This window comes from Pogona vitticeps, chromosome 3 (assembly GCF_051106095.1).
Source record: "Pogona vitticeps strain Pit_001003342236 chromosome 3, PviZW2.1, whole genome shotgun sequence".
Taxonomy (NCBI): Eukaryota; Metazoa; Chordata; class Lepidosauria; order Squamata; family Agamidae; genus Pogona; species Pogona vitticeps.
Genome location: NC_135785.1, coordinates 117809987 through 117832601, shown reverse-complemented (window position 1 = coordinate 117832601; position 22615 = coordinate 117809987). Strand labels below are relative to the sequence as shown.

General features: G+C 42.2%; 1 protein-coding gene across 1 annotated transcript in view; it reads left to right on the top strand.

Moving 5' to 3' along the window:
- The first annotated feature begins 249 nt into the window (after nt 1-249).
- Nucleotides 250-22615, top strand: part of PDLIM1 (PDZ and LIM domain 1) — a 44488-nt gene continuing 22122 nt past the window's right edge. The window contains exons 1-3 of the mRNA XM_020808787.3: nt 250-647; nt 5645-5796; nt 18504-18588. Of these exons, the coding sequence (XP_020664446.2) occupies nt 549-647; nt 5645-5796; nt 18504-18588 (336 nt within the window). The 5' untranslated portion in view covers nt 250-548. The remainder of the gene's footprint in view (nt 648-5644; nt 5797-18503; nt 18589-22615) is intronic.

Sequence of the window (22615 nt, the reverse complement as noted above, 5' to 3'; positions counted from 1 at the left end):
CTCCACAGCACGCCCCTTTGGGCTGTTTTGCTTGCTTAAACGGTTGCAGTCCATTATCTATTACTCTGCAGTTTCCATTATTCGATGGGAAAAGGTCTTTTAAAGCAATATCGCGAACGCAGCCAATGAAGAGCAGACGGCCATGACGCCCCCCCCCTCTGTGTTGTGTGCTTCTGTCCGCCCCGGCCTCTTTCTGAGGGGGGCGTGTGGAGGAGAGCCGCCCCGGTCGCCCTCCGCCGCGCCCCGTCGGAAGCCTGCGTAGTGCGGGGGGCGGCCGCGCGGCTCTCCCTCCTCTTGAGGACTCCGGGGATGCCGGGGAGAGTGCCGGGTCGCGCCTCCTGGCCTGCTTGGCGTCACGGGGTGGAGTGAGGGCGGAACGGGGAAGGGCTCCGGCCGACGCTTCTGTCTCCGGGGGAATATCTCGCCTCCGGAGACCGCCTGGTTGGCAGCTCGGCTACGCCCGAGTGTGCGCCCCGGGGCGTGGCGCGGAGGCGCCGTCGCTCAGCCCAGCCGCTCCCCGACTCGAGCCGGCAGTGCCAGCCAGCAGCATGAGCAAGACCCACCGCGTCGCCATTGAAGGACCGGGGCCCTGGGGCTTCCGCCTGGTCGGGGGCAAAGACTTCGACCAGCCGCTGACCATCTCCAGGGTAAGGGAGGCTTCCCAGCCACGCGGGGTTCGCTTGGCGGAGCCAGACGTTCGGGAATGCCCGAAACCGTGGTGCGGGGTGGGTCGGGGAGGGATGAGAGGACTTCTGGGCATAAGCAAAGCGCACTCCCGGCTCCCATTGAGGAGCCGCGGCCCCTCTCCGCCTTTAGAGATAAAGCCTTTCGAAGGAGGGGGGTCGAGGAGCAGGAGGGCGTCCCGCCCCAGGGCGACGTGAACTAGTCTCGTCTTCTTTAACCATTAACCGCGCGACCTCGGCGCAAGCGGAGAGCCGTCCCTGGTTCAGAGCTGGGGCCGGACCTGTTCGTTGAGCCTCTCGTTCCCAGTGGGGTCCTCGGGTTTCTGAGAGGAGCCGGCAGGCAGGCTCGGATATAGACGTCAGCCCTGCTTTCTTTGATTCCTCAGCAGCCGGTGCGCTGCGTCTGAGGAAGGAGATGCCCTTAAGCTGAGAGAGAGTTAATAGCTGCTCATAAAATTGCCGAGAGTGATCGTAGAAACCGCAGGAGGGAGAGGGGGAGGCCGGCTCCAAGCTGCCTTGAACGCCATAATTAATATTTGAAATAATAAATCAGAAGGAACACGATTTCTTTCCCTGTGACCAGGCGTGTTAAAACAAACTTCTGAAGTTTATTAAAGGCACATTACAATAAACTTCTAAAGTATCATTTGAAGTAATAAAATAAAACAACTTAATCAGTCTCAGTTATTTTCAGTAATTCACAGGGATTACTGAACAAAGGGATCCACCTTTGTTAGGACAAACCACAACCCCCCACCCGACTCCAGTTTTGTATCCTTGTGATCCTTTACATTTTCCTTTCAGGATCTACTTCTTTCTCTGTTTGTAGCTCATTTGTAGCTTGCACTGATGTCAGTGGAACCCAGTATCTTTAGAAGCCATTCTCTCCTCCCATATTTTCCATGACCTTCTGCTATCCTCCCTCCTTCGCCATGGATATCCCGGTCCTTTGTTTCAGCCTGTGTCAACCCTGAGATCAGTAAATGCACTGCCACATACATTTTTGAGGGCAGGGTTGCTACAGTACATAATTCTTTTTACACAAAGTTGCCAACGCATCTCCTGTTGCTTTTGGTGCAATGGATAGCTTGCCCTTCTGAAGAGCTTAAGTTTGATTATTTTATGTATTTTAAATTTTTAAGATTAAAAAGAGCTTATTTGCAGCCTTCCAGTTTTCTCTCCAAAATATACAAGCTATGTTAGAGATAATGCTTCTTTGTCATCTCTTAATTGGGTTTACTAAGTTTGAATATACCTTCCATTTTATTAAAATTCTTTCCAAAGGTCAAAATCCAAAGAGAAATGAGTTGGGACTTGCAACAGGATACAACCTGTACATGACTCTAAGTCCAATTTGCCTTACTAAAGTAGACAATTGAATCAGTTACTCAAAGGTGAGACAGAACCTCTGCAAACCCTTTGAGTCAATGGGTTACTCTAGTTGGGACTATTAACTAGATTTATTCCACTGCATTCCAGCCCCCCTCCTCCACGATGAAACACATACAGTGGAACCTCGATTTAGGAATGTAATCTGTATTGGAACGGCGTTCATACGTCAAAACGTCTGTAAGTCGAAGCAAAATTCCCCATAGGAATACATTGAAAACCATTTAGTCCGTTCTGGCTGTTTTGGTTCTTATGTAGAGGCGCATTTGCAAGTAGAGGCATTAGTTCCCATAGGAACTAATGCAAAGCTGGTTAATCTGTACTTTACCACTAGGGGGAGATTTTTCTTCTTCTTCTTCTTCTGACCTAAGATGAACTTAGGTCAAAAAAAAGGGCAGGAAAGGAGGGAGGGAACACCTTCTAAACACAAGACCTTTTAACCCAAGCACCTTTTAAACAAAACCAAGCACCTTTTAGCTTAAAAAAGGTCAGGAGAACGCCTTTTAAAAAGAACATGGGTTATTTCCGTTCGTAATTTGAAGCGCCGTTCGCAAGTCGAAGCAAAATTTTGCAAATGGAGTGGTTCGTAAGTTGAAGTGTTCATAGGTAGGGACGTTCATAAGTCGAGGTTCCACTGTACATGAAGTTTTTTTTTTTAAAAAAACTTAATTTTTATTGCATTGAAAATAGAAATTATAAAAATAATTAAATAATTATCACAATATTAGCACATAACCAAAATAATGTTCTGTTATCTCTTTCGTAAAACAGTAAGTCTTTAACATTATTTCTTCCTTATTTTCCACCAAACATTTATTTTCTTCGCAATCTTAATAATACCTTTCTTAAGTGTTATTTTATATCCATATTAGCAGTCTGCTTTACTTTGTTTTTACTTCTGTTGAGAGCAGTTCTGCTTCCAATTTAAGCCTAAGTCACTTGGTACAGGAAACCTGTGCCAAACCATACATGAAGTTTTAACACCCAGTTTCTCCTGCCTTCCTCTAGGTCAAGTTAGGAAGTTCCTCCTACAGTATTTATTTATTTATTTATTTATTGTATTTATACCCCGCCTATCTAGTCATTTCGACCACTCTAGGCCCCTTTGTTAGGCCATGCAGAGGAGAGACCTCCTGTACCTTGAGCTGTGGATTGGAGAAATGTGGATATCTTTTCTTTTTTCAGATCACAAACTTGCATTTATAGCCATCAAAAGCGGCAACATAATCACAATTGCAGTTCTGATGTTAAAGTTTGGTATTACCTTGGTCTTTGCCTATTCGGTAGATAGCCGCTATAAACCAAGGAGATAGTATTGGACATGTCAGGGCAAACTTTCACAATTAAATGCTCGCTTTTAGGAAGTCTCTGTGATAGCATGTACAGTAGGACTAGAAGAATTTCCACACAATTTTTTTAACTCTTGAAGAAGGGAGAATAAGAGTCAGATTTCACACCCACTCTCAAATAGCCTTGGTTTTTGTTGATTATTTTCTGCCGTCTAACTTCAGGCTGTTCAAAAAGAGATTTTTCAAAATAGGGTGGTTTTGTGGGACTGTGAGTGTGGGTGGGTAGAATGTTGTCACATAAAAAAAAAACTCCTCCATCGTCATGACTATTTGGATTTTTTTCAATTCTGAGATTTTCTAGGTAGAATTCTCCCACGTTCTAGCCCACAGACCCACACCTTTAGATGCCTTTATTTCCCTTACCTGTAGCAAGGCATAGGCTGTATTCTAGGCCTTTATTTCCTGATGCAGTGTTTCCTGGGAGGAAGAGGCTGTAATGTTTCTTTGGCATCTTGGCTCTTATGGATCTGTATGGATGCCGCCTCCCAAATAACTATAACACTAAGGAAAAATAGCTGCAGTGTACTCCCAGGAAGCATTGTGGCAGGAAATGAAGGCCTGAAATGTAGCTTTGGAGGGCCGGGCCCTGCTCCAGGTGAGGGATGTCCAGGCATCAAAAGGTGTCCGTTTGTGGATTGGAACTCCCAGAACTCTACTTGGGGAATTCTTGGAGAATGCTGGGGAAAGAATGGCCTCTCTCTAGTCATGAATTTATGACTGAGGACAAGTATTCAGTGCCAGTTCTCCATCTCTGCAAAATAGAGATTTTGAAAATGGGGTCCTCAAGATACATTTTGGTGCCCTCAAATATATTTTAGAAAGTAGACTTCTCATTTGAAAATGCTTCTCCTTTGACAAAAAATGTACACTGCCCTAACAGTTTTATTTGAAGGTTGTTTTTGTTAGTATAGAATAACTTTTCTTAGAACAGTGGGGGTAAATGATGAAAACTCTGTAGGGCTCTTTGGCAGAGGAGATCTATGTAGAGCTTATAAATGTTACCTTCTTAGACTACAATTGCCAGAATCCCCAGTGGTGGGCCAGTGGCTATTCTGGTTTTAGGGTTCTGCATATTGTAGTCTGAAAAAAATTATTTCCCAAGGTCTGTTTCTTCATATCTGCCAGGAAAGTGCCAGAAAATGGGTATAGACAGGAATTCTGGTGCAAACAAGGCTTCTTGTGTTCTGTGTAAGTTTTCATGAAAACAAATAGGTACATTTTTATGTTATGTACCTGTGCAAACTCATCTAAATGGATAACTGAGCTGATCTGCAGTTTTGGCCTAGTGAATCTGAATGAAATTCAAGCCAGTGGTATTTCTTACACTGAGTTCTTTTTCAAACTAGGAATGGGAAACTATTTCAGTCCAGCTCCAGAATTAATACATAGGTTTAGATCTGTATCTGGTATTTGGATAAGAAAGGCCACAATGACTGCCAAGTTCCTTACTGCTCAGGATGGCTGAGCATCCCAGATAAGCGGCCTTCAGCGTCTACAAAATTGTTGAATCATTTTAGAGAGGGTGAGTCAATATCCCTCTTCGTCCCCAATCCCAGTGGAATAGGAATAGGGTAGGTATCAGACAAGGGTGGGAATTCCAGATACAGTGTGGTTATTTATTTTGAAAACCTCCTCCTGTGGTGTTTTGTTGGAGGCATAGTTGTAATTAGAGATGGGTGTATTCGTATACAGATACCCTCGCACAGGTAGACATAATGAGGGTCCAGTCCCCTGGGACCAGACCGTCTATTCTCCATCCGCTGTTGCCATGGGCTCTGTGCTCCCTTCCTATTGCTTCAGAGCTTGCAGTTTGTGAGCCATTCTTTGTCCTTGCAGCAAGGATCGTCCTCCTGCCTCCTGCCAGGAGTGGCTCGCAGACTGCGAGCTCCGGAGCAATAGGAAGGGAGCGTGGAGCTCGCAGCAACAGTGGAAGGTGAGTGGACGGTCCAGCCCCAGGGGACTGGACCCTCGGTATGTCCACCTGTGCGAGGGTATTTGGATTTGCATACAAATATGAATACCCCCATCTCTAGTTGCAATGTTTACCTACTACATCAAGAAATGGGATAGGTGATGGGGGAGCACAGCAAGACACATACTTCCAGGTATGCTGTCATCTCTTAAGCTGCATGTGGAGACCCGCTGCACATTTAAGGAAGATGTTTGGATGATACACTTACAGATTAGTGAAGCATTTATGATTCATCTTCTGTCTCCTTTCAGGTGACGCCTGGCAGCAAAGCTGCCATTGCCAATCTGTGCATTGGAGATGTAATCATGGCAATTGATGGGGAAAATACGGAGAACATGACTCACTTAGAAGCACAGAACAAAATCAAGGGCTGCACAGATGAACTGACCCTGACTGTGGGCAGGTAAAGTGGCTTCTGATGGAAAGAATGACACATATGTCTCCCACTGATTTTGACTGTGACTGCAGTCCTGCGTATTTGGCTGATTTCCCACAGCTTCTTCTTGAAGAAATTTCTTTCTGTGGATTGATACACTAAATATAAGATGGGGTAAAATAATCCTGTGTAACAATTTGCAACTTTGCAAAATGATCTTGGTATTCTGAAGCTTTGCACAAATATTTGCCAGGTTCTCCATAGAGGTTTTTTTTTTAAAGCAAATGATGACTAACATCCAACTGGATCTGTAAATAGACATAATGATGCTTAATTCTGTATTGGATTGTTACTTTACCCACCAGAGGTCTCAATCTGGGTTGTTCTCTTGAATGCATTATATACTTTTAAAAAGCTATTCACTGTGTTGCTGATGTTTCACAGGTGTTGTGCTTAGTTTCACCCTCAAACAACACTTCTCTCCTTCTTTATAGAGCTGGCAGGTGCCAAATTCACTGTATCCACTTTATGTCAAGTTTGGCCCTTTCAGTGGTATAATGAATTTTGTTCTCAGGTAGCAGATGGAAAGGAAGCCTGCAGCTGGAAAATCAATTTGGGAATTAATTAACAGGAAACTGCAGATTTTGCCTAAACTCAACGGAATCTTTGTTAGACCTCTACTTGGATAGATTAGAATACCACTCCCTTTTCCTTCCTTAAAACGAGGCTAAACATCTATACAACTGAGAATTTATGGCATAGTTTTATTCCCACTCAGTGGGACTTACCTTTGCGTGAACAGAATTACCCAGTTAGTAAGCTTTTACTTTTCTTTTCTTTTCTTTTTGGACTGGTGAGATTTGATACCCTGCCATGACAAGGATTTCTTGCTATTCAGCTGCTAGACACCATTTGAGGCGTGGCAGGGGAAAATATTTCTCTTTTGTTACTTCAAATACTGAGGAGAATTTGCTGCAGCTGTTGTGTTTTGACAAGACTGGGGACATACCAACACGGGCATCATTTTCCTTCTTAATAACTGGCTATATCTGACAGGTGAATTGCCATTCAATTCTCTGCCTGTAGTTTTAAATGTGAAAGTATAAAGATAGATTAACAGTGGAAACACTAACAAAAACTGTGATATTCCTGTCGTTGACAAGTTGGCAACCTTAAAATATAGTGGAGGTAGAAACCCAAAGTATATATGAGGAACAGATTATATATATATTATATTTTTTCTTTTAACAACTTTGTTCTGTCCACTGGTGCTGTCTGGGTGATAGTTTCTGTAGTCAAAATCTTACTTCTTTCTGTGCTTAGAGCTTTTGTATCTGATACCTGAGTGGTGGACTGAAACTTTTTTTGGGGGGAATTCCTGCCAGTATTTAGAAGTAAATAGTATGTCCATTTCAGTTCTGGTTGTAATGCTTGGCAGGTTCTGCTTCATCTTCATATATCAACTGTGCCTGTTTCGTTCCTTCTCATCATATACCTGAGGACTGTACTGAGCTCTCTGCTTTTTATCAAGAAAGTCACCCATCCCTTCCCATTATGAGGTAGAAGGTTGGGAGGTGCTAAATACTACACAGCAATATGAGAGCTAAGAGTTTTAAGATCTAAAAGAAGAGAAATGATTAGAAGGGAACCACTGAAGCAGTCCCATTATTAGTGCTAAACCTGTGTGGGGAACCCACCTAATCTACTGTTCCTCAGATATGTGAGTTACATATTCAAGTATAATGATTTCCATTTTTTCCCAAGACAATGTTCTTTCCTTGCATGGAGGTAAGAATGGGGTCAGATTTCAGCAGCCTGTTTCAGTGTTTTCCAGGACTAAAGACAAAAGAATGGAGACAGAGACCAGCCACTGTTTGCTTCTCCCTTTCTGTGCTCTTCTTTCATACATAATTTGTAATAACCTTTTATACATTGTTTCTAGTAATATTTTATATGTATCTTTGTACTAGCATGGAAATATGGTCCTGATACACAAACTATCAGAATTGTATTTCTCACTGTATCTTTGCATGCCTTCTTTTGCTTTCTTCCTGTAGAAACATGCCTAAATATTTTGGCGGGTGTCCTTTTCATTCTTCTCTTACACAATGCCACTAGACACCATTTGTATCTTTTGGGGTGGGGAGCCTTTTAAGTCTTGGATATTTATCAGCACCAGCTTTTAAAACAAGCTCTCAAGGATGTTTTTTCAGGAAATAAAGTTTTGCATGGCTTGAGTGGAGGCCAAATTCCCTTCGGTTTAGACCTACTGAACAGTAAATGTTTATGCTGTGTATTTACTAACCATGGCGATTTGGCCACTTGGTAAACGTAGATAATTTCCCAACCTGTCACCTGGTTTGCTCCTTCATTGCATAATTTTCTGTTATGGAATGATGGAGGTGCAGTGGTATGATGATTAAACACACACGCGAAAGGAGATGATTCTGTCTTTTGTGGCTCCATAGCAGCCAGTGCGAATGGAGATGTAGAGAGATTTGTGTTTGTTTCTTTTGTTTTTTGAATGCGTTTATATTCTTCAGAAGTGGGAAATGTGTCTAGAAAAGAGTGTTTTAATGTAGCTCCTGCCAGCCCAAGGTTTATGAGTGGTGAAAGAGAATGGGAATGGAGAGCCATATACTGTATTCCCCATCCTGGATATGTTGCCAAAGCATCTACGACAACTTAGATTTTTCAAATACTAAAACAAGCAAATGTTACAAAAATAGGACAGTGTTCTTGGCTGCTGCTTGGAAGTCTGTTTGGGAGCTGATGGCACAAACTCCAGACCTAGAGTTAGATATATCTTCCTTTGCTGGGAACATAGAGGTCATTTCTCTCAAAGAAGGAGGGGGAAGGACTGCTCCAACCATCTTCTCAGACTTGTTGATGACCTCTTTAGGAGCAGATTGCACATGTTTCCCTGAACCTTTTGACATATGGAGAGGGATCAGGGAAGGAGTCAGTGGTGGTCAGAGATATTCATTGGCCAAGGCAAAATTCTGCAACCTCTACTTTTACTAGGCAGTAATAAAGTATCAGTGTTAAGAAGCATTTGCTGAAAAGATAATAATGCTGTGAAGAGTTGAAGGCAGCAAGAAAAGAGAGTGACCGCGTATTATATATTCAGTAAAGGAATCTACAGTTTGCAAGACCTGAACAGGACTGTTGATTATAAGACCTTTTGGAAGACACCACTTTGTAGGGTCACTGTAAGTCAGAAATAAGATATCCAGCATAGCTGAGTATATATTAAGTTTTTCTATAGTCATGTGTCTCCAGGGGTAACCTCTGAATCTATAGCTGCTCGTGTGTTGGCACTGAAAAGCTGGGTCCCAATCACCATATACATTGTGGCTGTAAGAGCAAGATTTTTTAAAATTTTAAGAGCAAGATTTTTTAAAATTTTAAGTAGGCATATCCTCTTGCTAGAATAGGTGAAGTCTTTCAGATATTTGGGGATCCTTCCCCATTTCTCTTTCATGTGGAAAATCCTTATTAAATGAGGTATACCTATAACTATGGCAATTGATAAATCTCAAACTATATCCTTTCAATGTATTTGCGAAGGCTTTCGTGGCCGGGATCTAATGGTCGTTGTGGGTATATCTTTTCACTTCTTCTACACTAAAGCAGATAACTTCTTCCAGCCATTATTAAGGTTTATAAGGCCAAAATTGCAGCAACCTGGGGTTGACACCGGTATTTGGGACAGGGATGACATTATCTTTAGAGCATTGTTTCCAAACCTTGAATCCCCAGATATTCTTGGACTACAACTCACAGAAATACTGGCCAGCACAGTTAGCAGTGAAGGCTTTTGAGAGTTTTAGTCTAAGAACATCTGGGGACCCAAGGTTGGGAAACACTGCTTTAAAGGATAAAAGAGCATTTATGAGAATAAAATTTCCAAGGGCTGAAGGCCTATTCTACCTATTAGTGTCAACAGAGTCAAAGTGAGGGGGAAAAAAAACCCTTGCTCTCTGTGTTTCTTTAACACCACCTCTGCTCTGTTCTAATTTGGTCCAGTGCACAATTTGGTTCATGTGGAACCTAGTTATGGTGTTGTTCTGTGCTGACCTGTGCATTCTGTGGGTGTGTATCATTTGATCACATTTCCTTGCTGGTGTTTTTCTGCTGTCAGCCTGCATCTCCATGCCCTATGGATAGGTAAAACAAGGAGAAAAGGGAAGAGAGACTGAAATAAGTAGGGAGAGGGTGAAGAAGATAAGCAGAAGAGGAGGGTAATCTGTATTCAGAGTGCAGTTCCAGATAATGTTGTGAATAAGGTGTTCCTGGGACATCCCAATTCATCCAGCAAGAAATACTCTTACCATGTGAGCTCACCAATATTGGGATGATCTATTCAAATCTGCAACAACAACAACAAAAACACCAGAATGACCCAGGGTGATTCCAGAATGGCTGGAAACAAAAGCACTGTGTGGACAAGCTCTAAGATAAGAACTTAGTGTTTAGTTGTGTAGAATGAGTGCTTGACACATTTACATTTCTGCATATTCTCCTTGTAATACTGTTTTTATATTTTGTTACCTGATACTTGTTTCATATCACATTTATGTTTTCTAATGGGTTTTTAACTTTATATATGAATCTGAGTTTGATACTTGCTTTAAAGATGGGCTAGAAGGGCACAGAAACCACCTTTGCCCTGTTGTGTTGCTTTCTACTTCTCTAGAGAAAGGGTATGCCAAATAACGATTTGTAGCATCATGGCTGTTGAGGTTAGCCAGTTGCTTTTTAAATATGCCAACAGGCTCCTCCACAATTAGAGAGCCACTCTTTCTGACTCTTTGATGTTGATGTCTCCGGCCCTGCCAGTGTAGACTTCTGTTCGTGGTGAAAGCTAAGTGTACCATACCCATGTTGCTGCAACAGTAGCAGGTATGTCTTGGTTTCTCAGGGAGACGTGAAGGCGTGGAACAGGTAAAAAGGAGCCCTCTATCTCCTTTTCCTGTGACTTTGGTTTAGAGACCCTTGTAGGCCTTCTTGGCCTCTGAATCAGGGCCTTCCTAGTTCAAGTGCAGTGCCAGGAGAAGGAGCCACAGTGGGCCTTGGTTCATGAAGTGGTCATGGTTGGAATATTAATACAAAGGCCTAACTGGTTAAGATTTTAGAGGATCCTGAAACTTATTTCAGTCTACATTAATGTAGGAGGAGTTGAATTGGGGGGGGGGGAGTTTTTAATTAAGTTAATCATTAAATTAACCATTAAGTTATTAGGTTAAAGGAAACCCTATGAAAAAATAGTATATGTTATTGTGATTCACATTGTTCCTCCAGTGACATTTTGTTGTTACTCTTGGTTCTCTTTGTAGTTTAAGTTGGCGTCCCCAACCTGACACTTTACTCGTTAGATGTCTCGAACTGCAAATCCTGTAGTTGAGTTGTTGGCCAGGGATGGTAGGATTTGTCGTCCAACAGATCTTGAAAGTACAGTAATAGTTTGGAAAATGCAACCTTATAGAATGTGTTGTGTTAAGTCCTAATGCTTAAGTAGCCCAGCTTTTCAAAAGGCAAAGTGAAATCAAGGCACAAACTCTGGGAGAATGTAGTGCCTCCAATCTTTTAAGTTCACTTGGTTCCTAAAGGAACTCATGCAAGAGTTTGCCTGTACAAAGCATGGTGAAACATGCATAAATTTTCTTTCAGCTCAAGTAATAGAAAGAGTTAGAATGGAAGTTTAACAATATCTGTCCCACAAAATTACAAGGACCCATTGGGACATGCAGGTAACTCTTGTAAATGTAATTTTTTTATAGAAGACATCAGACATTAATGAGAAGCAGATATAGTAAGCTTACAGTGCTGTGCTCTCCTTCATGATGAACAGATTGAGCAAGTTCTATATAGGAACTAAAAAAAACAGGGAGGGGGAAACGTATACCGATGGAGTGCCTTGAATTCTGTTGACTCACTCCAGCCTTGTCACTCTTCAGAAAATTCTGTTGGCCTTGGGCAAAGTCTCTGTTGTCTAACCCAGTCTGGCATGCTGTGTTTATCAGTGTCTGTCTATATATGGTCATTCAAGCAGACTGGCTGCTTCTGGAAGGGAGGTTTTATTTATGGCTATCCACTGTGAGTTTTAAACAAGTGTAGTGCATGGGAAATGTCAGAGAGTTTGCCTCGTCAGAAAGAAAAGTCATATTTAGAATTTGTCTGAAGCTCATATCTTGTGCTTCTAGGACTAAATTTCCTGGCTTGGTGATTTCCCTGGAGACTGTCTGAAAGAATCTGGGCAGCCTTCATTTTTCTCTCACTGAATTTTAAAACTATGGGTCTGATACTCCAGGCTGAAGTATCTGCCAGAAGAAGAGGAAAGCCATCATTTGGCTGACTAACATAGGGTGAAACTATGTACTTTGTTGAAGATTTCTATGGGAGTACCCCATGTAATCCTTTATTAAGTTTTGTCTTGTGTGGAGCAGATAATTTGTGGCAGCAACTTGTGGGAACTGGTTAAACACCAACTTCTCCCTCTTCCACTCCCACTCTCTTCAAACGAGAAGCCACTACCACTATATATAGATGATACTGTAGTTTTATCCTTAACTCAGCTGGACAAGTTAAAGAGTTTAGATAGCTAGGGTTAAAAAGTACAATTCTAGCTGGACTGTGCATCATAAATATGCACTTAATCTGGTTGACTAGTACATTGGCTGTTGCTCACTTTTCTTATTCCCACCTGTGTAAGATACACAGCCATGCATATGAAACCTGAAGTAGGCCAATTGGAAACCAGAGCATGGATCCAGATTATAAAATTCTGGCTGCATCTTTTTAGCAAAGCTTCCTGGCTATGTGCACTTTATGGCAATGGATTTCTCAAATGGGTCACTTCTGGTCCAGCATAAAATTAGGTCCATTCCTCTTGATTCTGTTTGAATGCTTGGACAACAATAAGCATTTAGCGTATTGTCCCAGAGACTGTAAGCTATTGAGAGACAAGACCTGTTTCCTCTAGCAACCAAAACGTGCTCCCCTGTTGCAAAAGGTGTGTTGGCAACATTTGGATAATCTGCAGCTTATTGAATGATTTTTAGAACAACCAGGTTCACAGAATGTTCATATTTGCTAGATTTAACATTCTGGACCTAATATTCTACTTTCAATGTTGCTTCAGGATAGATTTTTGGGAATTTCCAGTCAAGAGAGATATTGTCTATGCATGGCTGGGGTGTCTGAATTTTTGAGTCATGTTCTTCTGTATTGTAGGCAGACATGAACAGATAAGGAGTGATTTAATATGTCTTCTTTTGCAAAACATTAAGGTTATCCTGGCTAATTATCTATTGTTTGTCAAACTGTTTGTCAAAATGCTACTGCTCAAGTTGCTAACTTTTTCCTTCCTATAATACAAAGAAGGGCCTACTTATTGGAAGATGCTTGATAACTTTTCTTGGGTTTTTAAAAACATTCTGTGTTCTTTGTATTGTGTATAAATATGAATGTCATAAACTTACTGATTGAAAACCCATCACTTCCATGGCTACAAGTTAACTGAAAAAAAGTTGTTCCAAGTTTAATCTGAATTGAATCCAAATAATCAGAAAAATCTACAATTCATTTGAGTTATCTGATACCATTTTGTGTGGCAGGAACTGTTGGTTCAGAAGTGACTTTACAACCCTAATTATGATTACTTTTCTTGGTTTTTCTATGTTGTTTTCAATATCAACATTGCAATAATGCAAACATGGCTTTTTAAACAGTTTAGTGTGTTCTATTAGTTCAGTAAGAGTCATTTAGATAAATTATATAACAGTGGGTGCAGTTCCTTAGTATCCCTTGTTTCACAATTCATACCAAGTAACAGATTTGTTAAGTCTTAAATTCAGTCAGTAGAACTATCATAAGCATCAGGTCTTCACTTCAGTACATGATAAATCTAAGTGGGATGTAGTTTCAGCAAACAGTAAGTTAATTTTTGTCACTGAAATAAGTCCTCAGTGAGGTAATAAGCAAATTGAGACACTGTGCGTGGTCCACAGGGTACTGTGGAAAAAATCTACAGCGATGAGTTTGTGTGGTTTTTCTGTTGTATGTCAAGGTGCTGTGAATTCTACACTCACTGACCAGCTTCTTGCACTTCTCTGATGTTGTATTCACAGTCTCTTCACTAGTTTTATTCCAGCATTCACAGGGCTTGTACGTGTGCATTCATTTCAATTAGCTCTGACTTCAGAGATTGCTGAAGGTATGTGCCTGGCTCTTGCCTTGTGAGGAATATTTGCTTAGGATTACAAAACAAATAAAAAAGGCCAATTTCTGCAACCCACACCACCCGTATAATTGTAGTCTTGCCTTTGTATTTCTCCACCCTGTTGATGACTTGCACTGCAGATCACTACTACATCTACTTTCCAGTGAAGTTTAGTCTGTGGAAATGGGCAGTGAGCAAATGTTGCTTGAGGATGGATTGCCCTAATTTGAACTTGAACTGCAACTTATTTTCCTGCCAATGGTTGAACAGCCATGGAGGCCTTGTCTAACTGGTCTATTGAGAGCAAGAAGATAAGAATGTACTGACTGTGCCCACTGTGGTTTTCTTTTTCTCTCTCTGGAATTCTCAACCCTTGTTCTTCTTTTGCCTGTCTTCTTTCTTTCTCATCTTTGTTCCATGCTGTGCACCTGTTGAGTAATTCTTGGAAGGAGAACGTGGTGGGAAAGAGAAGTTCTGGACTGTGTTTTATTAAAACTAGGCAAAACTAGATTTGTTTTTTGCTCCTCCTCATCCAACATTTTGCAAAAACTGAGCTCACAGTTGCTTTGTCAGCCACATTCCCAGCAATAGCATAAAAGCTTTAATAAAAATAGGAATTCAATTGAGATGAGGGAGGATATATGCATGCATATAAATCCTATGTAAGTCCTGGGGTGCTCAATGAGGCTTACTTCTAGAAAAGTGTGCATAACAGTGCAGCTCACATTATTGGAGGAAGTTTGCAAATTTCTCAGAAGCAGGTCCTAAGTTGTGATTGGAATATTGTGGGTTTAATAACCTGATTACTTTTTCACATACTAATCTATGTTTTCAATTCATATTCATTTTTGTCATTAGCATTTTTCTTTTCTGCAGAGATGCCAGGTTTAGTGGCAAGGGAAATGCATTTGTAAAGCATGATGGTACTCTTTCCATAGTCTTGAGCAGGGGTATAGAAGTGGATCTCCATCTTCCTGCTTTCCTGAAGGCTATATGACATCCCGGGGCATGGCCCAGCACCTAAAACCACAGCCATGATCATGTCTCTCCCTTGTTGTCACAGGAAGCTTCCAGATGGATACCAGGCAGATTTACTCTCTCTTTGCTTTCCTTATCTAAAGGTATGATAGCAAAGAGGAATTAAAACTGTACGCAGAACCAAGCGTCAGCTGCAAGAGTGTATCTGGAGTTGGTGATAGATCAGGGAAACTTTGCCAGCAAGGAAGCGTTGGGGGAGAGTTACAAAGTACACACAGTTTTTATGAGGCATTTCAAGTGAAAAATGAGGAGGGATTATTGTGCAGAGGGGAATAGTACCATGTATGATCTTGTTATAATTTGCTTGCAACAGGTGCAACCAGTCCTTAATCTCTAAACGAGGAACACTGAGACTTTAATCTGTTTGGGAGATGCTCCATTACTTTATGTGTGGGGAGGTGGGGAAGCTATAATTGCTAGGAGAGGTGGGGAGAAAAGCATTCTGCATTTGCTCCCAAGCTGTCTCTGTTTTACTTATTTCCATCCACATTTGCCACATTTAAATTTTTGCATTTATTAATTAGTTGCATTTCTAGCCCCCCGTTTCTTCCAGTGAGTTCATTGTGGCATACCTGACTCTCCTCCTTCCCATTTTATTCTCATTTGAGGTAGATGACATTGAAAAGGAATGACTAGCTCAAGGGCACCCAGTATTAATAATAATAATATGATTTATTGTCATTGTAAGTATATACACAGTATACCATACAACGAAATTCACAGTAGGTTTTGTGGTTCAATAAGGATTAAATGTAGATTTTTCCAAGTCCCAATCCAATGCTCTAAAAACTCACACTGTGCTGAATTTGTACATATACACATAAATCAGTGTGTGCAAATTGGTGGCAGAGGTGTGCGCCTTAGAGCTAGCAACATCCCTGGCTACAAGTTTCCTAGTCATGAGGCATACATGCAGATGTGAAACATTTTCTTAAATAAAAAGTTAGGATTCTTAGGAGTTTCAATGCCAGCCTCTTTAGTGCTCACCTTGAACACCATTTTATATGCTGTTGCCCTAAAATTTATCCTAAAATGTCTGTTTCCCTACTTCACTTGTTTAGAGCATGTCAGCCACCTTACTACAAGTGTTGGGGGCTCAATGATGGCAGCAACATAATTGGGAACTGCAGCTGTTTTGTTTCATTTGGAAGACAGCTGTTATATATTTTAGGATGCTAACTTTAGTCTGCATGTTTGGAATGTTGGCCTTTAAATGGAAGGTGAGAGAGCTCACAGTTCTTTGCTCATTCCCTTGGCATGATTAAAAGCCTGGAATCCTTAATCCCTAGCTCTGTGGTATGCCTTTCTTGTTTGTTCTGCCTTGCACACCAAATACGTATATAGTTGGTCAGCAGTTGGGACAACTGAGGATGTACCTGAAAGACATTAGTAAAGAGGTGGTGCAGGTGCAAACATTCCATTTTCTCCTGGTTAAGAGACAAGCTGTTGACCATGGGCTGGCCGATTACCTCTTCTGCACAAACATTCCATTTCTTCCTTGTAATTGTTAATGGTGGCAGAGCACTGAGAAAGCTTGAGTTGGCGTTATCCTCTACGGCAGGCTTGCAGGATCTGCCTCTTCGCCTTCCTGGCATGTTAACTGCAGGCTAGCGCAAGAGATGTTTTTGGAAGTCAAGAATTGTGAGCCTAGGAAGCTGTCTTGAATACAAGAACTGAAAAGAGGTTGCACCCTCCAAAATCCTTTCCTGTTCTTTCCTCATTTCAGCGTTGTAATTGTCTTATGAGTCAGAAATGCTTGCCAACTTACTGCAAATCACCCAGAATTCTGCTGTAGATGAACCTTCTGTTTACCATTGTGTTAAGAAAGATCCTATTTCTTTTCACTAGGTGTGCCTCAACAGGTAGTAGAATCTCATAGGAAGTTTTTGAGAATATACTTCTTCAGATAGTATATAACTGTAATGTCATATAGGGCATTAAAGGTCATAAACAGCACTATGAATTGTACTCAGAAATGGATTGGCAGCCAAGCAAGCTGTTGAAAAAAAAAAGGGATTTGCATGCTGCCAGTTAGCAGCTCTAGTCAGCAGTTTAGTTGTTACTGATATAGAGATGTAGTACTTAACTGGGATAAGAAACAGCCTCTTCTTTTATAAAGGAAATTTCTAATAAATCTCCAACAGAATTGTTCTTTTCCTGAATAAGGGATGTGTTGTCCACCTTCTTGTGCATTCTCATCAGTTGGAGCTGGTCTGAAAAGAACGATGTATGTATTTTTATGTCTGTCATGAATTTTAAGCTGCAGTGAGAAGGAAGACTATCCTTCGGTACAAATGTTTCCTTCAGGGAGGATTGCTCAATGACCCAATTTATAAAGCAATTAAGAAACAACAACTCACAAATATATAAATATATCTATTTGTGGGTTGTTATATATATTTATATACATATAAATATCCCACAAATAAATATATAGAAAGATATGAGTATACATCTGTCTGTGTGTTCATGTGTATGGACGCACACATACGCACGCACGCACTCTCTCTCTCTCTCTCTCTCCATCCTGATGGGGGTAGAAATAGATCTAAAGACCTTACCGTGGATAATATTTGATTCAACATGAGAAATCCATATTGTTTCAGCTATCAGATTTGTGGAGAAACCATTTACTGTCTGAAATACAATTGCTATGAGAATAAAATAGGAAGATCTTGTGGCTCTGAGTTCATTGTAGAAGTATAGGTGATAAACATGATACATGTACGCAAAGCAAAAACACACTACAAATTGCTTATGCTTTTTTACACCCTAAAAGTGAGCGGCAGTGAGCCATAAAACTACAGTGGGAAAGTTGTTTATTTTTGTGGTCTGATTTCAGTACATTTTCCAGACATGGAAGGTTCTCCTGATAAGATGGGGCACAACTACAAAATGCTGAAAGCACCCTTGACACATTTCAAAAGCAGAACCCTGGACTCTGGCGAATTCCCTTTTATGGAGTTGTCAAGTAGTACAGGGGTGCCCCGCATAGCGACATTAATCCGTTCCAGGAAAAACGTCGCTATCCGAAAGCATCGCTATACGGAAATGAAAACCCCATAGGAACGCATTAAACTCCGTTTAATGCATTCCTGTGGGGGAGTAAACTCACCGCTAAGCGGGAATCCTCCATAGGGCCGCCATTTTCGCCACCTCGGTAAGCGAGGAATCGGCACGAAAACGCTGCGGGCAGCCATTTTCTTCATCCAGTTGCCATTTTGGAACCGCCGATCAGCTGTTTCCCAAATATCGCAATGTAAAGATCGGTAAGCGAAACGCTTACCAATCATCGCAATGCGATGTTTTGCCTATTAAAACATTGCAATGCGATCGTAAAAACAATTGCAAAATCTGCATCGCTATGCGGATTTGTTTAAACGGTGCGCTCGTTGAGCGAGACACCATTGTATATTGAAACTTTTAAATGTAGAGAACACTGGAGATGATCACAAGCTATTCCTCTTTTCAGAACTGAATCAAAGATATGGTCACCACTGGTTACTGAGGAAGGGAAGACAAACCCATACAAGATGAATCTGGCTTCCCAGCCACAGGTAAGTACCATAGATAATTCTCTGTTCCTTTTCTGCTATCCTGTGGCCAATGCAAATATTGTAATATACTGAGGCACCATAAATTGCTCTCCCTTAACGGCGTCTCAGATATTTTTAAAGGAATGGATACACTTTTTTTAAAAAATTAATACATGAATGCATGATGTAAACGTGATGATTATGTCACAGGGAAAATGAGTTGTGCAAATCCATTGTGATGTTTGGGGCCAAAGAATACACAATTCCAGGCTGGCGCACCTGGTTCGTATGCTAACTGTTTCACCTTTGGGCACCTTCAGTAATGGCTGCATTCTCAAATTACTGCCTACGAGAAGAATCAAATTGCGGTGGTTCCACATAGAAGCATTTATTTGTTCTGCCTTATACAGTCAGAAATAGTCTGTTGTCTGACATAACCATTCGAGTATTTCTCATTAGCAGCATTTCACAGATTGAGTTACAAGTTGCTCAGTACTGAGACATAGGGTGATTGTTTCACGCATGTTGGCTCACAGAGTTACATGGCTGAGCTGCATGGTGATGGATTGGGTATTCACTTTCCATGCTGTATGTATAGAGGTCCAGGTCACATAATCTTCCTCTGTTTTTTGACTGGGAAGTATTGCATATGTAGATCCCCTTGTTGAGCACTCATGTATCACATTGAGGAGAGACTTGATGGGCAGGGGTGTAACATGGTTTTTTGAAAACTGGTTGTAACATACAGCACTGATGGTACCTGTCTGTCATGGGTTTGGAGGGAAAGTTCCATCCTATGGGGAGTGGAAGGCGGGACATCAGGGGGAGGAGCTGTACTGTATATATTTGGGAGCTTGTGTGGGGAGAAGCAGGAGTTGGAGTCTGTGTGTCAGACTGGGTACAACTGTGTGTCAGTTAGTACCTACCTGATAGGTTCAGGTTTCTATTTGGGTAGCCAGAACTGATAGGTTCAGGGTCTGTGCTTTACTTTAAAGGGTTCTGTGTGAACCAAACTGTTATATGTATATGTTTGGGACTATGCCACGTTACAGTATCTTATTTACTTGATCTTTTTATTTACCCTGTTTGTTATTTAAATAAACCTTGTTCTTTTATTTGTTAAAATCCATTCCTGGTCTGTGTGACTCCTTATAGGGAATGGTTGGTGGCAGCTTAGGTAAAGTGTGGCACACTCCAGTAGGTCTGGGGTTGTCACATTGATTGGTGTCCAGCGTGTGGGATACGACTGATCCAGTTGTCCAGTGGTCCAGCAAAGCCTTGGCAAGTGTGCCCAGAGCAAGGGGGTCTAGTCAGGGACAATCTGAGAGTGCGTAGGTAATCTTCTAGGCTTACCTCACGGGGAGGTAAGCTCGTGGAAGAACGTGTAACCTCAGATTGGGGACTAGATTAGGGAGCTCTGAGGCAATCCGTTTTGGTGGGAAAAGGACTGAGGCAAAGCTGTGTGAAGTAACAGTGATCTAGCCTGTCTGCTGAGAGGCCCAGCAGAGGGGGGTGGATTCTGCCTGGCAACAGTTGCAAGTTAGTGCTGAAGGAACAGCAGCAATCTATAGAAGGCTGTTGCTGAGGCAAAAGAAAAAAAGTCGTCGCTTTATTTTGAGGCTTGACTTTTGAAGGCAGCCTGTTCTGGGGGGGGATTATGCCCTTGACTCGAAGCCAAATGGCAGAAATGGGTGAAGTAAAAGAGCCACAGGTAGACCAAGGTTCTGAGGAGGAATTTGGCTCAGTGCAGGATGAGAGCACGGGAGAACAGAACCCAGAACTCAGAAAATTGCTCCTAGCCCAAAAGCATGAACTGAGGGTGAGGGAAATGGAGGAAAGATTAGAGAGAGAAAGAATGGAGGAAAGGGAGAAACAAAGACGATTGGAAATGGAAAAGGAAGAGAAACAGGAAAGGGAAAGGGAGAGGCAAAGACAATTTGAATTAGAGAGAATGGAAAGAGAAGAAAGATTGGAGAGAGAGAAAATGGCGTTTGAGTTAAGAAAATTGGAGATGATGAATCAGAACAATAATAACAACAGAGATTCTGAGGTGGGCCAATTGTCTAAAACTGACCTGAAGAAATTCCCTGTGTACCACAAGGGAGATTGCCCTGAGGTGTTCTTTTCCCTCGTGGAAAGAGCGTTTGTGGACTTCTCAGTAAGGGAAACTGAGAAGATGACCATTATGCGATCTTTAATCAGTGGCAGCCTGGCAGAAGTCTATGCAGAGATGCCAGTGGAACTGATGAAAGACTTCGCTGAGTTTAAAAAACTGGTGTTTGCCAGACATGGGATAAATGCGGAACAGCTGAGGCAAAGATTCAGGTCACTCACAAAGAAACCAGAGCAGACTTTTACTCAAGTGGGGGCCCAACTGGTGAGGCTGCTAGAGAAATGGCTGTCTCAGGAGGGAACAGAGACCTTCCAGCAGCTCAAAGACCTGATAGCGCTGGAACAGTTTTATTCAGTCCTGCATGGGGAACTGAAGTTCCAGGTGAGGGAGAGGAAACCGAAATCTGTGACAGAGGCGGCAGAGATCGCAGATTTTATTTACCAAATAAGAAAGCCCTTAGGTGCTGAGGGGAAATCTGTAGGCAAACCCAAAGAAACCTACAGCAAGTACTCTCAGGGACCAGGGAAAAACCAGCAAGGGGGAGGGGCCCATGTTGAAGGGAAGCCCTCAGACATGAAACCACAAAGACCTCAGATTTTGGAGGGAAAACCAAAACCAGATGAGAAAGACTCAAAATACAGCAGAAAATGTTATTTCTGTCAAGGAAAGGGCCATCTAATCTCAGAGTGTGAGAAATTAAAGCAGCTAAAGGGAAATTTGCCTCATGATTTGAGTGGAACCAAGCCAAAAGCGGTGTTCTGTGTCCAGAAAGAGCAAAGCTCCTTGCCACAGAGGGAGCCTGTTACCATGGCTACTCAATCTGGAACGGTTACATCTGCTGATCAGGCTGGGGAAAATGGTTCTCTCGTGGAGGTCAAGCGCTGCTTACTAGTGAGAACAGATTCACAGTTGTTTGAGACCGCAGGGGTGGACGTAGGAATACTTGACCATCAGTATAGGGGGCTAAGGGATACTTGTTCCCAGGTGACCCTGTGCCATCCAGACATTATTCCTAGGGAGTATATAATCCCAAATGAGAGCCTAAAGGTGGCAGGGATTGAGGGACAGGTGATCTCACTGCCAGTGGCTGAGGTACCTGTGAGCTTTCAAGGCTGGAGGGGAGTTTGGCGGCTAGCGATTTCATCGACTCTGCCAGCAGCCGTGCTTGTGGGAAATGACCTAGCTGAACATGTGAAACGGGTGCTAGTGATTACACGTTCACAAGCCACCACGGGGACAGTTCAGGGGGGTACTGAAGAGCCCGAGACGGAAGCAGATGAGGGGAGTTCCGAAGCTGTGGTGGAAACCTTAACCACAGACAGCAAATTTGGCCAAGAGCAAAAGGCAGACGCCACTCTCCAAAAGTGTTTTGAACAGGTGACAGACACCCAGCTAACACCTGAAACCACCGCGAGATTTCGTGAGAAAAAGGGAATTTTATATAGAGAGACCCTGAGGAATATCTCAAAAGGGGGAGATGGGATCAGAAGTCAGCTAGTGGTACCTGAAAAGTATCGCCCTATGATCTTACAAAGGGGGCACTCTGACATGTTTGCTGCGCACTTAGGGGTGAACAAAACACAGCAGAGAATCACACAAAATTTTTACTGGCCTGAAATAGGGAAGCAGATCAAGGAGTTCTGTAAACAATGTGATGTGTGTCAGAGGCAGGGGAATAACCGTGACAGGACCAAAGCGAAGTTGTGCCCTTTGCCTGTGATTGACACCCCGTTCAAATGTATAGGAGTGGATATTGTGGGACCTTTGCCCAAGGCCACAAAGAGGGGGAACCGGTTCATTCTCACCATTGTGGACCATGCCACGAGGTACCCCGAAGCCATACCCTTGACTAACATCGAAACTAACACAGTGGCAGATGCCTTGGTGGGGTATATGTCCAGGATGGGATTTGCCTCAGAAATAATCACAGATTTG